An 18,418-nucleotide genomic window follows, 5' to 3' on the forward strand; every position below is an offset into this window, starting at 1 on the left:
TAACATTTAGAAGATAGTGTATAGAAAGAGTAAGATGTCTTATTAATTTTTATATTAATTACTAATGAAATGATAATATTTTAGATATATTGAGATAAATAAAATATATTATTAAAATTAACTTCACCTGTTTCTTTTTACTTTCTTTAAGATAGCTGCTATAAAATTTAAAATTATAAATGTCACTTGCACTATATTTCTAGCCCTGTACTAAAGGGTCTTTACAAAATATCCTGGTTTTATAATGTTGGCACAGTAAAGAAGGGGGACAAAACCATCTTTCACTCTAGACAGACAAGAATTTGGTTTATCCTGTTTGTCTGAAATTGGAGTCAATGGTCCTAATGGGTGGGATGGACCTTATGTCATTCTCCTAACATTGACTGGGCTCATTGAACCACAGATCAGGCAGAAAAAATAAAATAATACTTAAAGGACATTTTAAAACATAATAAAAATGGGAAGGAATATTTTCATTATTTCTAAATAAAATAGCAAAAATCCATCAATCATGTTCCTGAATGAATTTCTAACAGCTAAGACTGTGCTTACTGAGGAAAAATAAATAGAAAAGTTGAGCAATTATCTTGTAAACATAAAGAAATGTGACTCCATCTCAAAACAAAAAACAAAAAAAAAAAAACAAGAAATAGATGAGCTTACATGGGTCTCAGCAGCTACATTTTCCTCTGATTTCTGCTTATTTTCCAACACCCTGAATGTTCAGAATAATAAAACAATGTGCCACTCTAAGTGGAGCAATGATAACATAGATACCAATGGTTCAGAAAGCATGGTCAAAGGGCCCCTCGTGTTTCCAAGATCCTTTTGGGAGGGTCACAAAGTTAAAGTTATTTTTCCAATTACACCAAAATGTCTTTTTTTTTTTTTTTCATTCTTATTCTCTCCCAAGTTGTGGTAAAGTTATCAAGAAGCCACATGGCAAGTGACATCACCACAGACTGAATACAGAGACAGATTGGAAATCCAGCTGCCTTCCAGTAAGCTAAATATGCTAAACAATGCCACTTTCTCACTAATATTTTTTGTTTGGGAAAATACAGTTATTTTTTATAAAGAAATATGTCATGAATGTTAACTTTAGTGAGTTTATTGTTGTTATTTTGAAATAAGATAAACAATTTTTAATATTCTTAGTTCTAATTTCTAAATTGGTAAATAATAATACATGGAAACCACATAAACAAAAACTCTTCAAGGTTCCCAATAATCTTTAAGAGTGTAAAGGTTGAGAGGTGCAGGAAATTGAGAGATTTTGGTTAAAAGGTACAATCTTTCAGTTATAAGTGAGTAAGTTCAGGAGTTCTAATGTACAAGATGGTAATTATAGTTAATAGCACTATATAATATACTAGAAATTTGCTAAAAGAGTAGATGTTAAATGTTCTCGCCACATACAAAAAAATGGTAACTATATGAGGTGATGGACATATTAACTGACTTGATTCTAGTATCATTTCACAATGTATACATATATATCAACTCATTATATTGTACATCTCAAATTATACAATTCTATTTGTCAATTATACCCCAATAAAGTTGGGGTGGGGGGAAGAATATAATGTTATCCTTAGGCCAAAATGTTTGAGAACCAGTGGTATATACATGAATCAACCTTAAAATAGGCACCAGTGGCAAAGTGGTTTTCCATAATTTAAAATTAACTGAAAACCATGGGATTTAAAAATCCTTCTGGCATTTATATTATGTAACAAAGATGGTCCCTATCACATCCCAGTCCCCTAGCTCACAATTCTCTCTTTAATATACATTTTCTCCACAGACAATGACGTGACTAATAGATAACTTCTGTTTGCCCAGCATATCCCCAGGGGTGTGTCCAGAGTTACGTGCAAGCCATTGGTGGCTAACTATAACTCCCACATTCTCAGCCACATAGGGAAGCATCTGAATGACCCGTAGTAAGAATGGTCTTAGATTCTCTTCAGTTATTTTGTTAACCATTTACAAATATAGATAGCTTAGTAATAGTAACAGATTATCTGCAATTTAGCTCATGATTAACAACTACTTTGACATCCCTGCACACTAGACACAGACCACATTTTCAGTTAGTTCAAATTCATTGATTAAAAAATAAAACAGCCATAATGAATCATTAATGCATTCCAGAAACTGTATCTTTAAAAAGCAGATCTGCCTGGCATTTATTATAATAAATGTCTATTTTATATATACACTTTTGACCTACTTTAAGTGGCATAGATGAGAAAAACTTTCATGACTTAGGTGCAATTAAATATTGCTAATATTTGATCCATTTTGCCATGTTCTTTTAAAGTAAAGAAATAACATTCAGTACTTACATATCTGCCTTCCTCACCAGGATGACTGGGTAACCCATCAAAACCCTTCTCTCCCTGAGAAGACAAGAAGTCAAAATAAATAACTTGGCCTCTAAATTATTTATTTCTCAAATCTATATGAAATAAAAATTATTACTAATAGAGATATATTAGTATATCTCTATTATATAGAGATATATTAGTATATCTCTATTATATAGAGATATACTTGTCTCACGGAGTTGTCATTTTATGGAGAATCTACTGAATATCAGGCACAATGTGCAGAGATGTACAGAAACAAATATTCTTGTCCAGTGTTACAGTGAAAACATGCATACCTGTTTGTCTTAATAGTCAGTATATCAAACTATTCTTATTTTCCAAAATACCTTCTTAAGTCATTCGCTTGTAAAAATCCAAATCAAGACTAGTTTCTAGTTAAAAGCTTAAGGAAAACTGTTACTCTTAAAGAAGCTTTCAACCTTGTTTTACAAAACATCAGTAAGCAAAGCTCTTCCTGCCTATCTTATTCATGAGAAATGGTTGTTTGTATGACTCAACTGTCCAGTTTTGTTTTGTTCTTTTACTACTTCTTACACACCAAAACACACAAACCATTTCCTCTCAAGGAAGTTTGGCTTGCCATGTTATAGTCAGATGTGTTTATTTAGTCTAAAAGCTGGTCAATAAGACCTGGAAGGCATATTTTATTTGTGATCAACAAAGATATAAAAGTCATTATGACCATCTACTGAATTCTTGCAAACAGAAACAGCAGAGAAGTCAAAAATTCAAAATACTCCCATCTTTGGCCTTAGAGGCACAGGCACAAGCTGCAAAGAAACATATCAAGAAGCTCCTAAACCTGATTTTCTGATTCTCCAATCTGTTAATGAATAACAACATGACAGGGAAAAGTCTAATGCTAAGGCATGATTACAATTTATTTTTCAAACAGTAATTGTAAACTTTATACTATTCTAAATTTAAAAGATTGATCTGCGAAGCCCTGAAGAGCTCATTCCAACAACTTCATGGAAAATCTTCCAAAGAGAACATGTAAAAAGATGACACAAAGCCAGCGGGTGTAATTTAACCTTACCTGTGTGTCTGTGATTATACCCTCATTATAAAGCTTCAATCCCTGTGATAATGGAAACTTGCCAGCCCTGAATATCTGAGGACCATTTCTAATGAGATACTCTCCCTTAGAAGTGTTAAGTAGTAATTTTCCTATTGGTTAACCTAGAATTAACAGAGATGCAACTCTTTTCTCAGAGTTTGATGCTGTAGAAAAGAATGTTAGATGGGAGAGAGGCATTTACTACTATAAAGAAAGCAGATGTTGGACAAGTGCAAATATGGTAGATAAGTGAAAACTTCTGTGCAGTGGCAGAATTTGTGACATTATTTGTCAAATGAGCACAAGAAGGTAGCATAATATGGTGGAAATCATGTGGGACTTAGGGAGACATAGGGGCTTAACTCCCAAATGCATCTTCATAATGATGCAATTTTGGGAAAGTGATGTCACCTCTCTGAGCCTCAATTTCACACATGTAAAATAACATCTACCAAAAGTGTTTGTTAGGGGGGTAAAATTAGAAAATGCTGTTAAATACATAACACACTCTGGTATGTAGCGGGTACTGAAATATCGTCTCTCTCCTTCCCCCTATTCACACCTGACAAATTCTTACCTTCCTCCCAGAACTCCCATAATCACCTCTGTACCCATCTTCTCCAAAACACTTTGCATATATATTGCAGCATGTTCTTTCCACAATTGTATCCTGAAAAACAGATCCATATCACATACGATTTTCTCATCTGTTAGTCTATATCACATTACACACTAAGAAGACAAAATTCTCTCAATGTTTTTAAAATTATTATAATTAATAGAACTCAGCAAAGGATGGCGTTTTTATTTTTTTATTTTTTTATTCATAATTACAGGTTTATTATAAAGGATAAAACTCAGGAACAGCCAAATGGGAGAGATGCCCAGGGCAAGGTATGGGGAAGGGAGGTGGAGCTCTGTGCCTTCTCTGGGAGCACCACTCTCCCAGCACCTTACTATGTCACCAACTTAAGTCTCTGAGCCCCATGATTTAGGGTGTTTTTATAGAGATTCCATTACACGTGATTGATTAAATTTTTAGCCATTGGTGATTAACAGTCCTCACTTCCTCACCCATCCCCAGAGGTTGGGAGGTGGAGCTGAAAATTCTAAGCTTCTAATCAAAGTTTCATCTTTCTAGCAACCAGTCCCCATCCTGAAGCTATCTAGGGGCCCTGCCAAGAGTCCCTCATTTGAACAAAAGATCCTCCTATCACTTTTAACTCAAGAAATTAGGTTTTAGGAGCTCTGTGCCAGGAACCAGGGACAAAGACCAAGTATCTCTGATGCCGCTTAGGCATACATGTTTACACACATACATACATGTGTATACATCTATACAATTTTTTGGATGAATATTTGAAAGTAAACTGCAGACATATTTCATTTTAAGTACTTTGATATGTATTTCCTAGGAATGGAAAGACACTTTAAAAAAAATTTTTTTTTTCAGTTTTCCCTAAGGTAATTTATTATTTATTTATTTATTTATTTATTTATTTTAATTTATTTTTTTATTATACTTTAAGTTTTGGGGTACATGTGCACATCGTGCAGGTTAGTTACATATGTATACATGTGCTGTGCTGGTGCGCTGCACCCACTAACTCGTCATCTAGCATTAGGTATATCTCCCAATGCTATCCCTCCCCCCTCCCCCCACCCCACCACAGTCCCCAGAGTGTGATATTCCCCTTCCTGTGTCCATGTGATCTCATTGTTCAATTCCCACCTATGAGTGAGAATATGCGGTGTTTGGTTTTTTGTTCTTGCAATAGTTTACTGAGAATGATGATTTCCAATTTCATCCATGTCCCTACAAAGGACGTGAACTCATCATTTTTTATGGCTGCATAGTATTCCATGGTGTATATGTGCCACATTTTCTTAATCCAGTCTATCATTGTTGGACATTTGGGTTGGTTCCAAGTCTTTGCTATTGTGAATAATGCCGCAATAAACATACGTGTGCATGTGTCTTTATAGCAGCATGATTTATAGTCATTTGGGTATATACCCAGTAATGGGATGGCTGGGTCAAAGGGTATTTCTAGTTCTAGATCCCTGAGGAATCGCCACACTGACTTCCACAAGGGTTGAACTAGTTTACAGTCCCACCAACAGTGTAAAAGTGTTCCTGTTTCTCCACATCCTCTCCAGCACCTGTTGTTTCCTGACTTTTTAATGATTGCCATTCTAACTGGTGTGAGATGGTATCTCATAGTGGTTTTGATTTGCATTTCTCTGATGGCCAGTGATGATGAGCATTTTTTCATGTGTTTTTTGGCTGCATAAATGTCTTCTTTTGAGAAGTGTCTGTTCATGTCCTTCGCCCACTTTTTGATGGGGTTGTTTGTTTTTTTCTTGTAAATTTGTTTGAGTTCATTGTAGATTCTGGATATTAGCCCTTTGTCAGATGAGTAGGTTGGGAAAATTTTCTCCCATTTTGTAGGTTGCCTGTTCACTCTGATGGTAGTTTCTTTTGCTGTGCAGAAGCTCTTTATTTTAATTAGATCCCATTTGTCAATTTTGGCTTTTGTTGCCGTTGCTTTTGGTGTTTTAGACATGAAGTCCTTGCCCATGCCTATGTCCTGAATGGTAATGCCTAGGTTTTCTTCTAGAGTTTTTATGGTTTTAGGTCTAACGTTTAAATCTTTAATCCATCTTGAATTGATTTTTGTATAAGGTGTAAAGAAGGGATCCAGTTTCAGCTTTCTACATATGGCTAGCCAGTTTTCCCAGCACCATTTATTAAATAGGGAATCCTTTCCCCATTGCTTGTTTTTCTCAGGTTTGTCAAAGATCAGATAGTTGTAGATATGCGGCATTATTTCTGAGGGCTCTGTTCTGTTCCATTGATCTATATCTCTGTTTTGGTACCAGTACCATGCTGTTTTGGTTACTGTAGCCTTGTAGTATAGTTTGAAGTCAGGTAGTGTGATGCCTCCAGCTTTGTTCTTTTGGCTTAGGATTGACTTGGCGATGCGGGCTCTTTTTTGATTCCATATGAACTTTAAAGTAGTTTTTTCCAATTCTGTGAAGAAAGTCATTGGTAGCTTGATGGGGATGGCATTGAATCTGTAAATTACCTTGGGCAGTATGGCCATTTTCACGATATTGATTCTTCCTACCCATGAGCATGGAATGTTCTTCCATTTGTTTGTATCCTCTTTTATTTCTTTGAGCAGTGGTTTGTAGTTCTCCTTGAAGAGGTCCTTCACATCCCTTGTAAGTTGGATTCCTAGGTATTTTATTCTCTTTGAAGCAATTGTGAATGGGAGTTCACTCATGATTTGGCTCTCTGTTTGTCTGTTGTTGGTGTATAAGAATGCTTGTGATTTTTGCACATTGATTTTGTATCCTGAGACTTTGCTGAAGTTGCTTATCAGCTTAAGGAGATTTTGGGCTGAGATAATGGGGTTTTCTAGATATACAATCATGTCGTCTGCAAACAGGGACAATTTGACTTCCTCTTTTCCTAATTGAATACCCTTGATTTCCTTCTCCTGCCTAATTGCCCTGGCCAGAACTTCCAACACTATGTTGAATAGGAGTGGTGAGAGAGGGCATCCCTGTCTTGTGCCAGTTTTCAAAGGGAATGCTTCCAGTTTTTGCCCATTCAGTATGATATTGGCTATGGGTTTGTGTTTTTAAAAAGTACTTACAAGTCGCTTCAGTAAGACGCTTGGGAGGGATTGCAGTTTGATGCTCAGAGGTTGCTTATATGCAAACCCTCTGCCAAATTCCAGCTCCTGGAGCTCTTCTAATTTATGGACACCTTCCAGGCCAATGATTAGGAGTCCAGAGAATCCTTCACAATTTCAACAGGTGGGAGATTACTTTCATGTCTTTTGAATGGTCCATCTTTGTCTCAGCCCCACATATTCATCCATCATTCCACCATTACCATAGCCTTCACTTGTCTTGTCTCAAACTGCATTTTGCTACAATTAAAACTAGTTTGTGGCATGCCTTCTTGAAGAATTTGTCTGATACCTTTCAATCCCACCAGCTGAAAGTTGAGCAGAACCACAAAGGACTCTCATAGCTCTCTTATAGCCCCCATTTTATCATTTCACAGACGGTTTTCAGCCCTCGTTGTATTAAATTAGATCCTTCTAAGCCTATCCCTGAAGTTGACTTTTGGTTTACACTTAGGAATTGTGGCAGTCACTGTGGCTGTTCACAGATGTTCTGGCTCCTCTTCTTAAGGGCACATGATAGGATCGCACGTCTTCAGTCAGGTTATAAACACTCATTGAGGCTCAATTCCTTACCTGTAAAATATTATCTATCTCATAAAAGTTAGAAGTGACCATATGGCTCACTCTAGCTAATTAAATGTGAACAGAAGTGACATGTGTTAATCCCCAGGAGAAATTTTAAGAATAGTACACAATTTGCCCCATTTCCTTTCCCTTGCCACAGCAATTACAAAAACAGCTGTTGGGATAGACCCTCCTTCAGCCTGGGTTCTTGAATGGTGAGCAGGAGGCAAAGATGAATCACTTCTTGCTACTTTAAGTCACTGAGGTTTGGAGGTTGTTATTGCTGCATAATCTAGCCTATCCTACCAACGCAGGCATTAAGAGATCATCTGGATTTGTCCACAGAACAAAAATACAAATGAACAAGGGTATTTTGGCAATTCAACTAGAAATCACCTTGTTTGTCGAATTTCAAAACAAATATTACTGTTAATAGTTTGAACAGTAAATTCTTGGCACATACATACAGATCAGCTTTTTGCTATGGTAAACAAGCTTCTTGACAACTGTGTGGTTAAAAGTTGTGTACATATTCTTAATTATTCCTTAAAACTAAATTCTTTGAAATGGAATTTCTGATCTAGCATAGCATGTAAGCCAAGTTTAGTCTCTTGTTACATACTCCCAAATCCCCTCCAGAAAACATGCAACAATTTAAACTTCCAGTGGCGATCTATGTAGTGAATTAAGATGGGAGTAAGGTGTCATAAAAAGATATTCTAGCACATGATTAACCAATGGAAAACATCGTCCCCAGCAAAATATGTTGAATATACTCGACTGAAGAGGAAAAGAGGTGAAAGGAACTTGAGCAAGTCAAGTTGCTGGTTGTGCATCCTCAGGTTGCTTTTGAGCCTTTACATGGCACAAAGTGGGAATGGTGAGAGTCATAGTGTACAGTTGAACAAGTTGTGCTGCACAAGAACACCCATCTGAGAGAGCTAATGCATGGCCAAATCCAGCCAGCATACCCCTCACCACCCAGGAGCCCAATACACTTGCATCCATGCAGTGTATTTGATGTCCTTCTCTAATTGCACAAAGATGCCATATAGACTAGCAGCAGGAGCTCTTGAAGATGGAGAAGGAGGAAGAATTAAGAGCAAAGAGGGCAGAATTACAATGCAAAGAGCAGAGCCCAGCTTTAGACTGACTCCAGAGTTTAGGAGAAAACGACATATGGACCCCAGATTGGGCTAAAAGAACAAACAGCCCCTCTCACCGTTTAAGTAGGAGTTGTACCTTCAACCTCCAACCCTCAAAAGCTAGTCCTGTCTGAGTCAGAAGACCCCGGTCAGTGTCAGGGACATTGTTGAAGAAGGCAGGGAGTTTCAGCCCCAAAACATCCTCTGGCTCATACAAAGAATGAGACTGGGCATCAGCCTCATGAGCACTGAGCCCCACGCACTGGGTGAACACACAGGAAGCTTCATAGAGTCCAGTGCCATCTGGAGAGCTGAGTGCCTCAGTTCCAGTGGGAGGAGGGAGGGAGGCCCACACTGGGCAACCCTATGCACTTACCTCTGCTGTGGAGAAACTCCGATGTTTTTTTCAGTCTTTTTAAATCATCATCCAGTCCATCTGTAAACACTAAAAGGACCTGTTGTTTATGAGAAAGGGGGTTGGCAGAGCCAGACAGGGAGGGAGGGAGAAAAGAGAAGTAGGAAGGAGGGAGAGTGGGGAAGGAAGAGAAAAGGAAGGTAATAAGACAGTGAGAGTGGGGAGGAAAAGGGAAAGGAGGGAAGAGGAGGGAAGGGAAGGAAGAAAGGGAAGGAGGGAGGAAGAAGGGAGGGAACAGAGGGGAAGGGGAGAAGGAATGCATAAAGTGGATATTATAAATTGTACATTTCTTTAAAATTCAAGAGTGAGTTTTTCTGGTTATGCCTAGCCTTTCACCCTGTTCCTTTTTACTTATTCTTTTATTACGCATTCATCTTTATTTCAACTTCCCCATCCCCCTGGAAAAAAAAGAGGATTTGAATCGGCTGAACTTATTTAAAAATACCTTCCAAAAATGCTTATAATATTTATCCTTATCAACAAAAAATAGCAAAATATTAACAGAGAGGTGTGTGTGCATGTGTGGTGTATGCAGTGTGGGCGGGGATGGAGGGGAGGAGATGTGGGGGTGGTTGTTGCTAATTTCTGTTATACTTTGTAATGTATTTTCTACAATTGAAATGTGTTTATTTGCTCATAAGAAATTTTTAATTTAAAACAGGAATAAAAAATAAAACATGGATGATATTAGTCAAAAAATACATCCATTGGATGCATAACAACGTAAATCTAAGTTATGAAGTTTGGGGATGTCATTTCCTATTATGTGATGTGATAAACATCACTTAAAAGCTTTCCATCTCTGTGGGCTTTTGTGAGTATATAGTTCAGAGACAGCAGAAGGGAGGGAGAGGCTTGAGGGGTGAGCTGTACTAAATAGCTCTCACTAAAGACAGTTCAAGATGCTGACTGGAAAAATAGCAAGCCTACTCTAAATGGTAATGAGTGACCATAAAAAGCTAAGGAGTCTTAAAACACCTTCCAAGTTGTCTTGGAAATGAATTTATGTTATGGCAGAATATGAATCACTAAACCGTGGGCAATTTGAGAGCAGGGACTTTATTCTTATATTCCTACTAGCATTATTGAGCATAGAACATCTAGGGCTTAAAAAATATTTGTTGTTGAATGAAAACGCATCTCTTGTTGGTTTTATTGTGTAACAGGATGGTTTTCCTCTGTGTAAGATCACCAGTTAAGAACAATTTAGTTGGCCTCGGTCACAAAGCCTTATCCATTCTACCCTACCTGATGGCTCCATAGCAAGGGTTCTCAGCATTTATTACCTTTACTTTAGCAGAAGAGAGATGAATAGCATTATCTCCCAAGGACTGCAAAAAGTTCACATCCATATTGTTATTCCTGGCAGCCTGATGAACCAAGAACTTCTGGATGATCTCATAACTGTATTTTTCAAAGTCTGAGTCAAAGGTAAGCTGGCCATTTGAGCCAGGAACCAAGTAGCGGAATCTTGGGTCGATCTGATCAGAAATGCCACAGCTGATGTTATAAAGTAAAGCCAACTGTTGCATCAGCTCTGGCAGTAACCCTTGAAGCTTCTGCTGAACTTTCTTTGAAGGAGTTGAGATATCAATTCCTACAGACAAATCCAGGTTGCATCCTTTGAAGGTGAAGAAAATAAAATTAGTCATCTGCAGGTGCATAACTAAGCCCAGAAGATATCAGCCAATCCAGCCCTAAAAGACAAACCCCCAGCCAACCCACAGAAGTATAAGCTAAATAGTGGTAGTTTAAGTTTTGGGATTGTTTGTTACACAGCAAAAGCTAATTGATACAATACATCCTGTTTCATAGCTTTATGCCTCTGCAGATCCTATTCCCTTTGCCTAAAGTGTCTTTTCCCATCTTCCCACCCCAGTCTGGTCCTTCAAGTCGTAGTTCAAGTGTCCGCCCCACCCCACTCACCAAGCACTCTCTGGTTCTTGTCCTCACCTCCTCATGTTAAGTTATTAAATGCCCGTGCATGCTCATTGTTACTTTATTTGACCTTCCCGACTAAACAAGGATTCCTTGATGGTAATGACTATGCCATCTAATTTTCCAATTGCCTAATACAGATGTTCATTAAATGTTTGACAAATCAATGAAGAAAAGGATATAAATGAGCCTTAAGTCTCTTTCAACAATAACTGGAATTATTTCCTTCTTCCCTGAAAGTGTTTTTCCTCATTCACCACCCATGCCTATACCTTGTTTCAGCAGCATGGGAGCATATTAGAAAATGTCAGGAAAAAATCACTCCCAATTATCTGTTTCTTATGTCTAAAAATAGTTAAGCCCTCTTGGGAAGCTTTTCTCTGGAATTTGAAGGCCAATTAATATTTCAGGCTATACCTATACACTTACCAGTATATAATAAAATTTTGCACAAAATTCCACTAAGGATCAAAAGTTGATGGTCAGAGACACATCTGAGTTAGAATCTGGTTGGATGAATTAAAATGTAACAACCTTAAAAGGGCACCTATTAATTACTTCTGCACAACAAGCATAACTTAGGACTGTCCAAGGCAATCCAGGACATGCCAACATTTTCTCCTTAGATCATCACACACTAGAGTATATGATGATGTAAGGATCTGTGTCTATAACAGAATCTATATACCTGTATCGGAATCTGCAAGAACAGAACTGCAAATGGGGAGGAACAATTTGAGGGAAAATAAATATGTAGTAGACCATTCACCATGGACAGTAGCTTAAAGTTTCCCAAAAACCTGAGATCAGAGCTGAGCCATGAGCATTCAGTCCCTTAAATGTCATACTCCATGCTAGCTGGTAAGATATATTTCTGGAACTGCCAAGACAGAAAATGCCTTCCTCTCCTCCTTTCACATAAAATATCTTAGTTTGGTTTGGTTTTTTAAATATGTAATTCAAATTTATAAAAATGAGCCTTCACAGATGTAAATCCCATTTCTATATTGGACCTAATTTCAGAAAAAAAGGAATTTCCTTTTTGTAGTATGGCATATTATTCCAACATTTCTAATTCACATTTTCACCAGGAACATTTCCAGCTGGCTCTGTTCTATAATTGACAAATGCAAGAAGCAATTTCTTTCCCTTTTAATGGAGAGGATTAAATCTTGCCAGGTAATCTCTAAGGTCTTTTTCAGGTTGATGATTCTAGAATTCTATAATTAATTAGAGTCTAGCCCTTATTAAAGTGTCTAGCTAATTTCATCAAAAAATTTAAAGACAAAGTTGAAGATAAACATAAATCCTAACTTACTATAAGGGGCAAAATAAACTGAAAAAAGAAGCTGAATCCTATATCTCCTCTTCTCCCCAGTGTAATACCTACCTGCATATAAACAAAAAATAGGACTTTGGTGACTAAAAAACTCTGAACTACTTAATGTAGGACATGCCATAATTCATGCTTCTTTTAAAAATAATTGTACATGTGCATTCTTTTCAGATGATTTTCAAATTTGGCTAGACTACTGCAAAGTAGTTATATTTTTTGTCAATATAAGCAAAGATATTAATTTAATGTCCTAGAAAATTGGACTTCAAAGTTTTGGTGGAATGCAGGGTTCTCATCCTAGTCCTCCAAACTTAAGTCTCTGTTTCCAAAATAAGACCTAGCCCAGGCCAGTCACAGTGGCTCAAACCTGTTATCCCAACACTTTGAGAGGACAAAGAGGAAGGATTGTTTGAGTCTAGGAGTTCAAGACCAGCCTGGATAACACTGGGAGACTCTGTGTCTACATAAAATTAAAAAAAAAAAAAAAACGAGCCGATGTCCACTCACCTGTGGTCCCAGCTAGAGGTGAAAGGATCGCTTGAGCCTGGGAGTTTGAGGCTGCAGTGAGCTGTGATCATACCACTGCACTCCAGCCTGGGTGACAGAGTGAAATCCTGTCTAAAAATTTAAAAACAAAACAAAACAAACAAACAAAAATCTTGACCCAGGTATGGCCCTAGTTTCTTATACAGAGGCTTCATAGGCATACAAAATGCTTAGTGGTTGAACTTTTGACACCAAACTGCTGGGGAATTCAAACCCAGCCTCTATGACTTCCTGTCTATGTTTCTTAACCTCTCCCTTCTTGTTTTTTTTTTTTAATCTGGAAATTGAGTATCATAATGATAGCACGTGCTTCACATGGGTTTGATGTGAATGTTAGATGAATGTATACCATCTAACACATTAGAAATAGTGCTTTGCATTCAACCTTGAGTTTTAAAAAAAGGAAAAAAAAATAGTGCTACATACATAATGGAAAAAAACAAGTAAGAGTCTTGATTGTGCCCCACCTGGAGCCTGCCCTGCCTTTAGAATGCCAGTTAGATGGAATAAAATATGTCCTTCTTACTTGAGTTTTCTATTACTTGTAGGCAAAAACATCCTACCTGATAAGAGGATTTTTCTTAAAATACTGCTTGTTATTTCAGACTTGTGAGAAATCAAGTAAAATAAAGGATGAGAGAGTGCTCTATAAATGTCAAGAGCCCATATTCTGCCTCCCAGCAGAAGGCTGAAGGTGGCAGGACCTCATCAAGAGGCACACAGTTAAGTAAGAACATAGAGGTGAGTAGCCTTTTCTTTTCAGCCTAAAACTACCAAAAAAAAAAAAAACCTTCTAGATCCAATTAAATGCACATCTATTTAGGGACATAATAACAAAATGATTTCCTGTATCCACATGATCACTTGAAGGAATTTTGAGTTTTATGGGTTCCATTATATATCCTTTGACATAATTCCTTGCTATGCTCGAAGTTATACCATTCTATCACATTCTGTGCTATCCTGTACTATACCATACCATACATATTGTATTTCACTATACTATGCTTTATTGTGCTTCATTGTACTGTACTATACTATACCACACTACACTATACTATACAATCCGATCCTATCCTATCCTATCCTATCCTTTCCTATCCTATCCTACTACTCAATGTATCATGAGGCCTGCAAAATCTGCGTCACCTGGGAGCTTGTTAGAAATCCAGAATGCTGATCTGCTGAATTCAGAATCTGCATTTTAACAAGATCCCTAGATGATTCAAACGTATGCTTAAGTTTGGGAGCCCTTCAATCACCCACTGAAAGGCAAGTCTTGGGGAAGAAAAGCGGACCCCAACTGTCAAAAGGAACAACCCCTGTCTTTGCGCCTTGCAGCTTTGGATAAAAACTTGAGGAGACGGAATGGGATTAAGGATGACCTTGGCCATATGGAAGAAGATTGGCAACAAAGTAGGCAGACCCCTGTACAGAGCCTCATAGAGAAGACACTGTATTCTATTTCATGAGAGAGACTGTCTAACTGACATTATTCTCTGCTTCTATTTCCCTCTTGACATGGCCAAACCTTCAGCACGTTGTGTTTACACATTCCAATCTGGTTTTGCCTATGCTATAAGGAATTAAAGGAGGAGTTGTGAGGACTTCCTAGAGACAGAGTTCTAAGAAGCTTCAGGCCTTCAGAAGCCAAAGTGATGACAACCATGGGAATGATTAAAAGAATCCCCAGGGGAGGGTGAACAACAGTGTCAGGAGTTCAGGCCCTACAGGGTGATCTCCTGCTCCCCTTCTTGCCTAGTTAGAAGGATCAGAGTTTTACTTTATTAAGAGAACCAATAGGATCTCTAACACCTATGATGAGCTTGTGGATCAAGTAACAATTATCTGTCACTCACCTTGTGGATCACAGACCTTAGAAAGAATTTCCTTCTCCAGGTTCTGCAGGGCCTCAAAATTTACATCATGGTACACTTTGTCCTCATCATTAGTGATCTCCAAAAGCTGCGATTTTTTGGCTTCTCCCACCCCAATGGCAAAAATAATTATGTTTTTGTCCCTGAGGGCTTTGGCTGGTATGATTACATTATCTTGGGCCACCCCATCGGTGATCACAATCAAATATTGTTGAACACTGGGTCTCCCTCCTTTTGAACTGTCAAAAAAAGGCAGAGTGAAATTCAGAGCTTTCCCAGTGCGGGTGCCATCCCTCATCTGCTGAACATCAAAGGTGGCCCTGTAAATGTCCACCTTTGAGGAGTATTGGTTGAGCCTGAATTCTTCCAGGGGGATTGAGCTGAACTGCAAAAGGCCAATTTGAATTCCATCAGTACCAATATTAGATTGGTTCACCATGCTCTCCACAAATCTTTTCATCTTTTCAAAGTCTTTTGGGGAGATAGATTCTGAACCATCTATCAGGAAGATAATGTCAGCTTTACTATTCTTACAGGCTGGGGAAAAAGGAAACAGAACAGAACATTCATTAGAAATCTGAAACCAAAAAAAACCAAAAAACAAAAAAAGAATCTGAAGCCAATTAATTACAAGTCCCCAGGGACAGTCTGGAATGGCATATGTACAACATGAAAATATTTTAGAAGGGAGTGGAAGAGGAATTCAATGAACCAAATATTCTGCAACCCAGCAGAGTTGCTCTGCAATTCAGAGTAGTCTCAAAATAAGATACAGCTGTATGATAAATATATAAAACTTGAGCATCTTGCTTCATTCTAGGTTGTGGTCACTTTGAGTGTCCAATACTAAGCTGCCAACCAGTGAATCCATGATTAAAGAATGAAGCTGGCTAGGTGTGGTGGCTCACACCTATAATCCTAGCACTTTGGGAGGCTGAGGCAGGAGGATTGCTTGAGCCCAGGAGTTCAAGACCAGCCTGGACAACACAGCAAGATCCAGTCTTGGGGAAAAAATGCATAAAAGAATGAAGCTTACTTAAATAAATCAGGTACATATTCTTGGAGAGGTGGGAAAGGAGATTGAAAAAGAAAAAGTCTTACCCTCTGAGGAGCAGATGTCCTGTACCACTTCTTTTTGGATGTCCTTCAGTAAATCAAACTCATACACAAAAAATATCTTGTCTTTAGCTATTTCCTTAAGCTCATCAATGTTAGCTTCTCTTATTCCAATGGCATAAATGTTAACTCCATTTGCCCTCAATCCCTCTGCAGCCTCAGCCACCGAGTCTGAAGATTTACCATCAGTGATGACTATAAGATATCGAGCAACATTGATTCGGCTGGTGTCTGCAAAAACCTGAGTCATGTTGTTCAAGGCCTCACCAGTTTTGGTGCCACCTTCCCCCTGCTGGATGTTATCAATGGCTACCTTCAGCTCTGCCACACTGGGATACTGGCTGAGGATAAATTTACTTTTAATTTTGTCTGAGTACTGAATGACTCCAAACTGAACTCTGTTGGGCCCGATCTAGAACATCTTTATCACTTCATTCATGAACACCTTCATCTCAAGAAAATCTTCTGGATAGATGCTGCCAGACCCATCAATAAGGAAGTAAATATCTGCCTTTTCGATGTGCACACAACCTAGGCAATAAAAAGAAGCAAGAACCCATCATAACAGAGTCTGAGATGGTGAAGAACCAGAGCGATTGATCCCAATCTCCAACCATATTCCCTCAGTACTCTTTGTTCCCTTGACAGCACCTGTGACTCTGCCTACAGGTACTCTTTGGCCAAGAGCATGATCAGCTGGCACACTAGGAAGACCAGAATGCCTGGGAGTGAGTCTAGAAGCAGCCACCACCCAATAACTGGCAGAGGTTGGTGGATAAAGACCCCAGCTCCCTTGTTCATTGCATAGAACCACTCTAAGGTAAGTCCTGCATGGTTTCCCGGAGTCCCCAGTTGCCTGTAGCAGTAACCTGTAGATTACTCCTCATCCCGAATTGGTTCTTAAATCTCCACTCTCCTATAAGCATCCCCTGGCATCACCACCCAGATAAATAATTTGCATCCAAATCATTGTCTCAGAGTCTGTTTCTGATCAACCCCACTTAAGACACAAAGGAAATGTAACTTGACATTTCTCAAATGGGGAAGTTAAGGAAATGAAAGTAAAATCAGAGCACATTTGAAGCTATGAATTGTTTCATATTCCATTATCCCTGCCTCCCATCCAAGTTGTGCTTTTTAAGTACATGGGCAAAAGTGTGTACATCCTAAAATTTAATTTAATTTAATAATTTGACAAGTTAATTTAAAACATTCTCTATTAAATGAGCCTGAATTAGGAAACAACAGATGCTAGTGAGGCTGTGGAGAAATAGGAACGCTTTTATACTGTTGGTGGGAATGTAAATAAGTTCAATAACTGTGGAAGACGGTATGGCAATTCCTCAAGGATCTAGAACCAGAAATGCCATTTGACCCAGCAATCCCATTACTGAGTATATACCCAAAGGAATGTAAATTATTCTACTATAAAGACACATGCACATATCTGTTTATTGCCGTATTATTTACAATAGCAATGACATGGAACCAACCAAAATGCCCATCAATGATAGACTGGATAAAGAAAATGTGGTAATATATACCGTGGAATACTATGCAGCCATAAAAAGGAATGAGATAATGTCCTTTGCAGGGACATGGATGAAGCTGGAAGCCGTCATTCTCAGCAAACTAACACAGTAGCAGAAAACCAAACACCGCATGTTCTCATTCATAAGTGGGAGTTGAACATTGAGAATAGATGGACACTGAGAGGGAAACAGCACACACCAGGGCCTGTTGGGGGGTGGTGGGTTGAGGGGAGGGAACTTAAGAGGACAGGTCAATAGGTGCAGCAAACCACCATGGCACACGTATACCTATGTAACAAACCTGCACGTTCTGCACATGTATCCCATTTTTTTTTTTAGAAGAAATTGTTTTTAAAAAAGTCTGAATTAAATCAGTCACCTTGTGTTAAAGCCCAGCCTCCAGGGCAAGTGGCTCTAAATTTAATCCTGTCTCCTCGGTTACTAGCAAGCTTGGCCCCCTTGCATCTCAGTTTCCTGATCTATAAAATGAGGATGTTGACACCTACTCAGTAAGCTTATTGTGAGAAGACAGTAATATCATGTAAACAGAGCAGAGCTCAGTATTAAAGATGTAGAGTTAAAAGTAGCTGGTGTTTTATTATTTTTGTCATCTAGCAGATTCCTCTAAAAAATATACATATATATTTTCTCCACTCCCTCTCAATAAGGGCAGCCCAGCCTTGAGTTGTTAATCTCTGGATTCCCTTGGCCCCAGGAAGAGCCTTTTCATTTCTCGGCTGAAAGGGAAGTGGTCTAAGGTGGGAATTGGGCTCCCTGCTCAGGTCTTCA

General features: G+C 38.3%; 1 protein-coding gene across 1 annotated transcript in view; it reads right to left on the minus strand.

Moving 5' to 3' along the window:
* Positions 1 to 130: 130 nt before the first annotated feature.
* Positions 131 to 18,418, minus strand: part of LOC749971 (collagen alpha-4(VI) chain-like) — a 57,348-nt gene continuing 39,060 nt past the window's right edge. Inside the window, 7 exon segments of the mRNA XM_063805292.1 lie at positions 131 to 2,405; positions 4,034 to 4,126; positions 9,246 to 9,324; positions 10,571 to 10,905; positions 13,066 to 13,176; positions 14,964 to 15,518; positions 16,083 to 16,628. Of these exon segments, the coding sequence (XP_063661362.1) occupies positions 13,133 to 13,176; positions 14,964 to 15,518; positions 16,083 to 16,628 (1,145 nt within the window). The 3' untranslated portion in view covers positions 131 to 2,405; positions 4,034 to 4,126; positions 9,246 to 9,324; positions 10,571 to 10,905; positions 13,066 to 13,132.

The sequence above is a fragment of the Pan troglodytes genome, chromosome 2 (assembly GCF_028858775.2).
Source record: "Pan troglodytes isolate AG18354 chromosome 2, NHGRI_mPanTro3-v2.0_pri, whole genome shotgun sequence".
In the NCBI taxonomy this organism is placed as follows: domain Eukaryota; kingdom Metazoa; phylum Chordata; class Mammalia; order Primates; family Hominidae; genus Pan; species Pan troglodytes.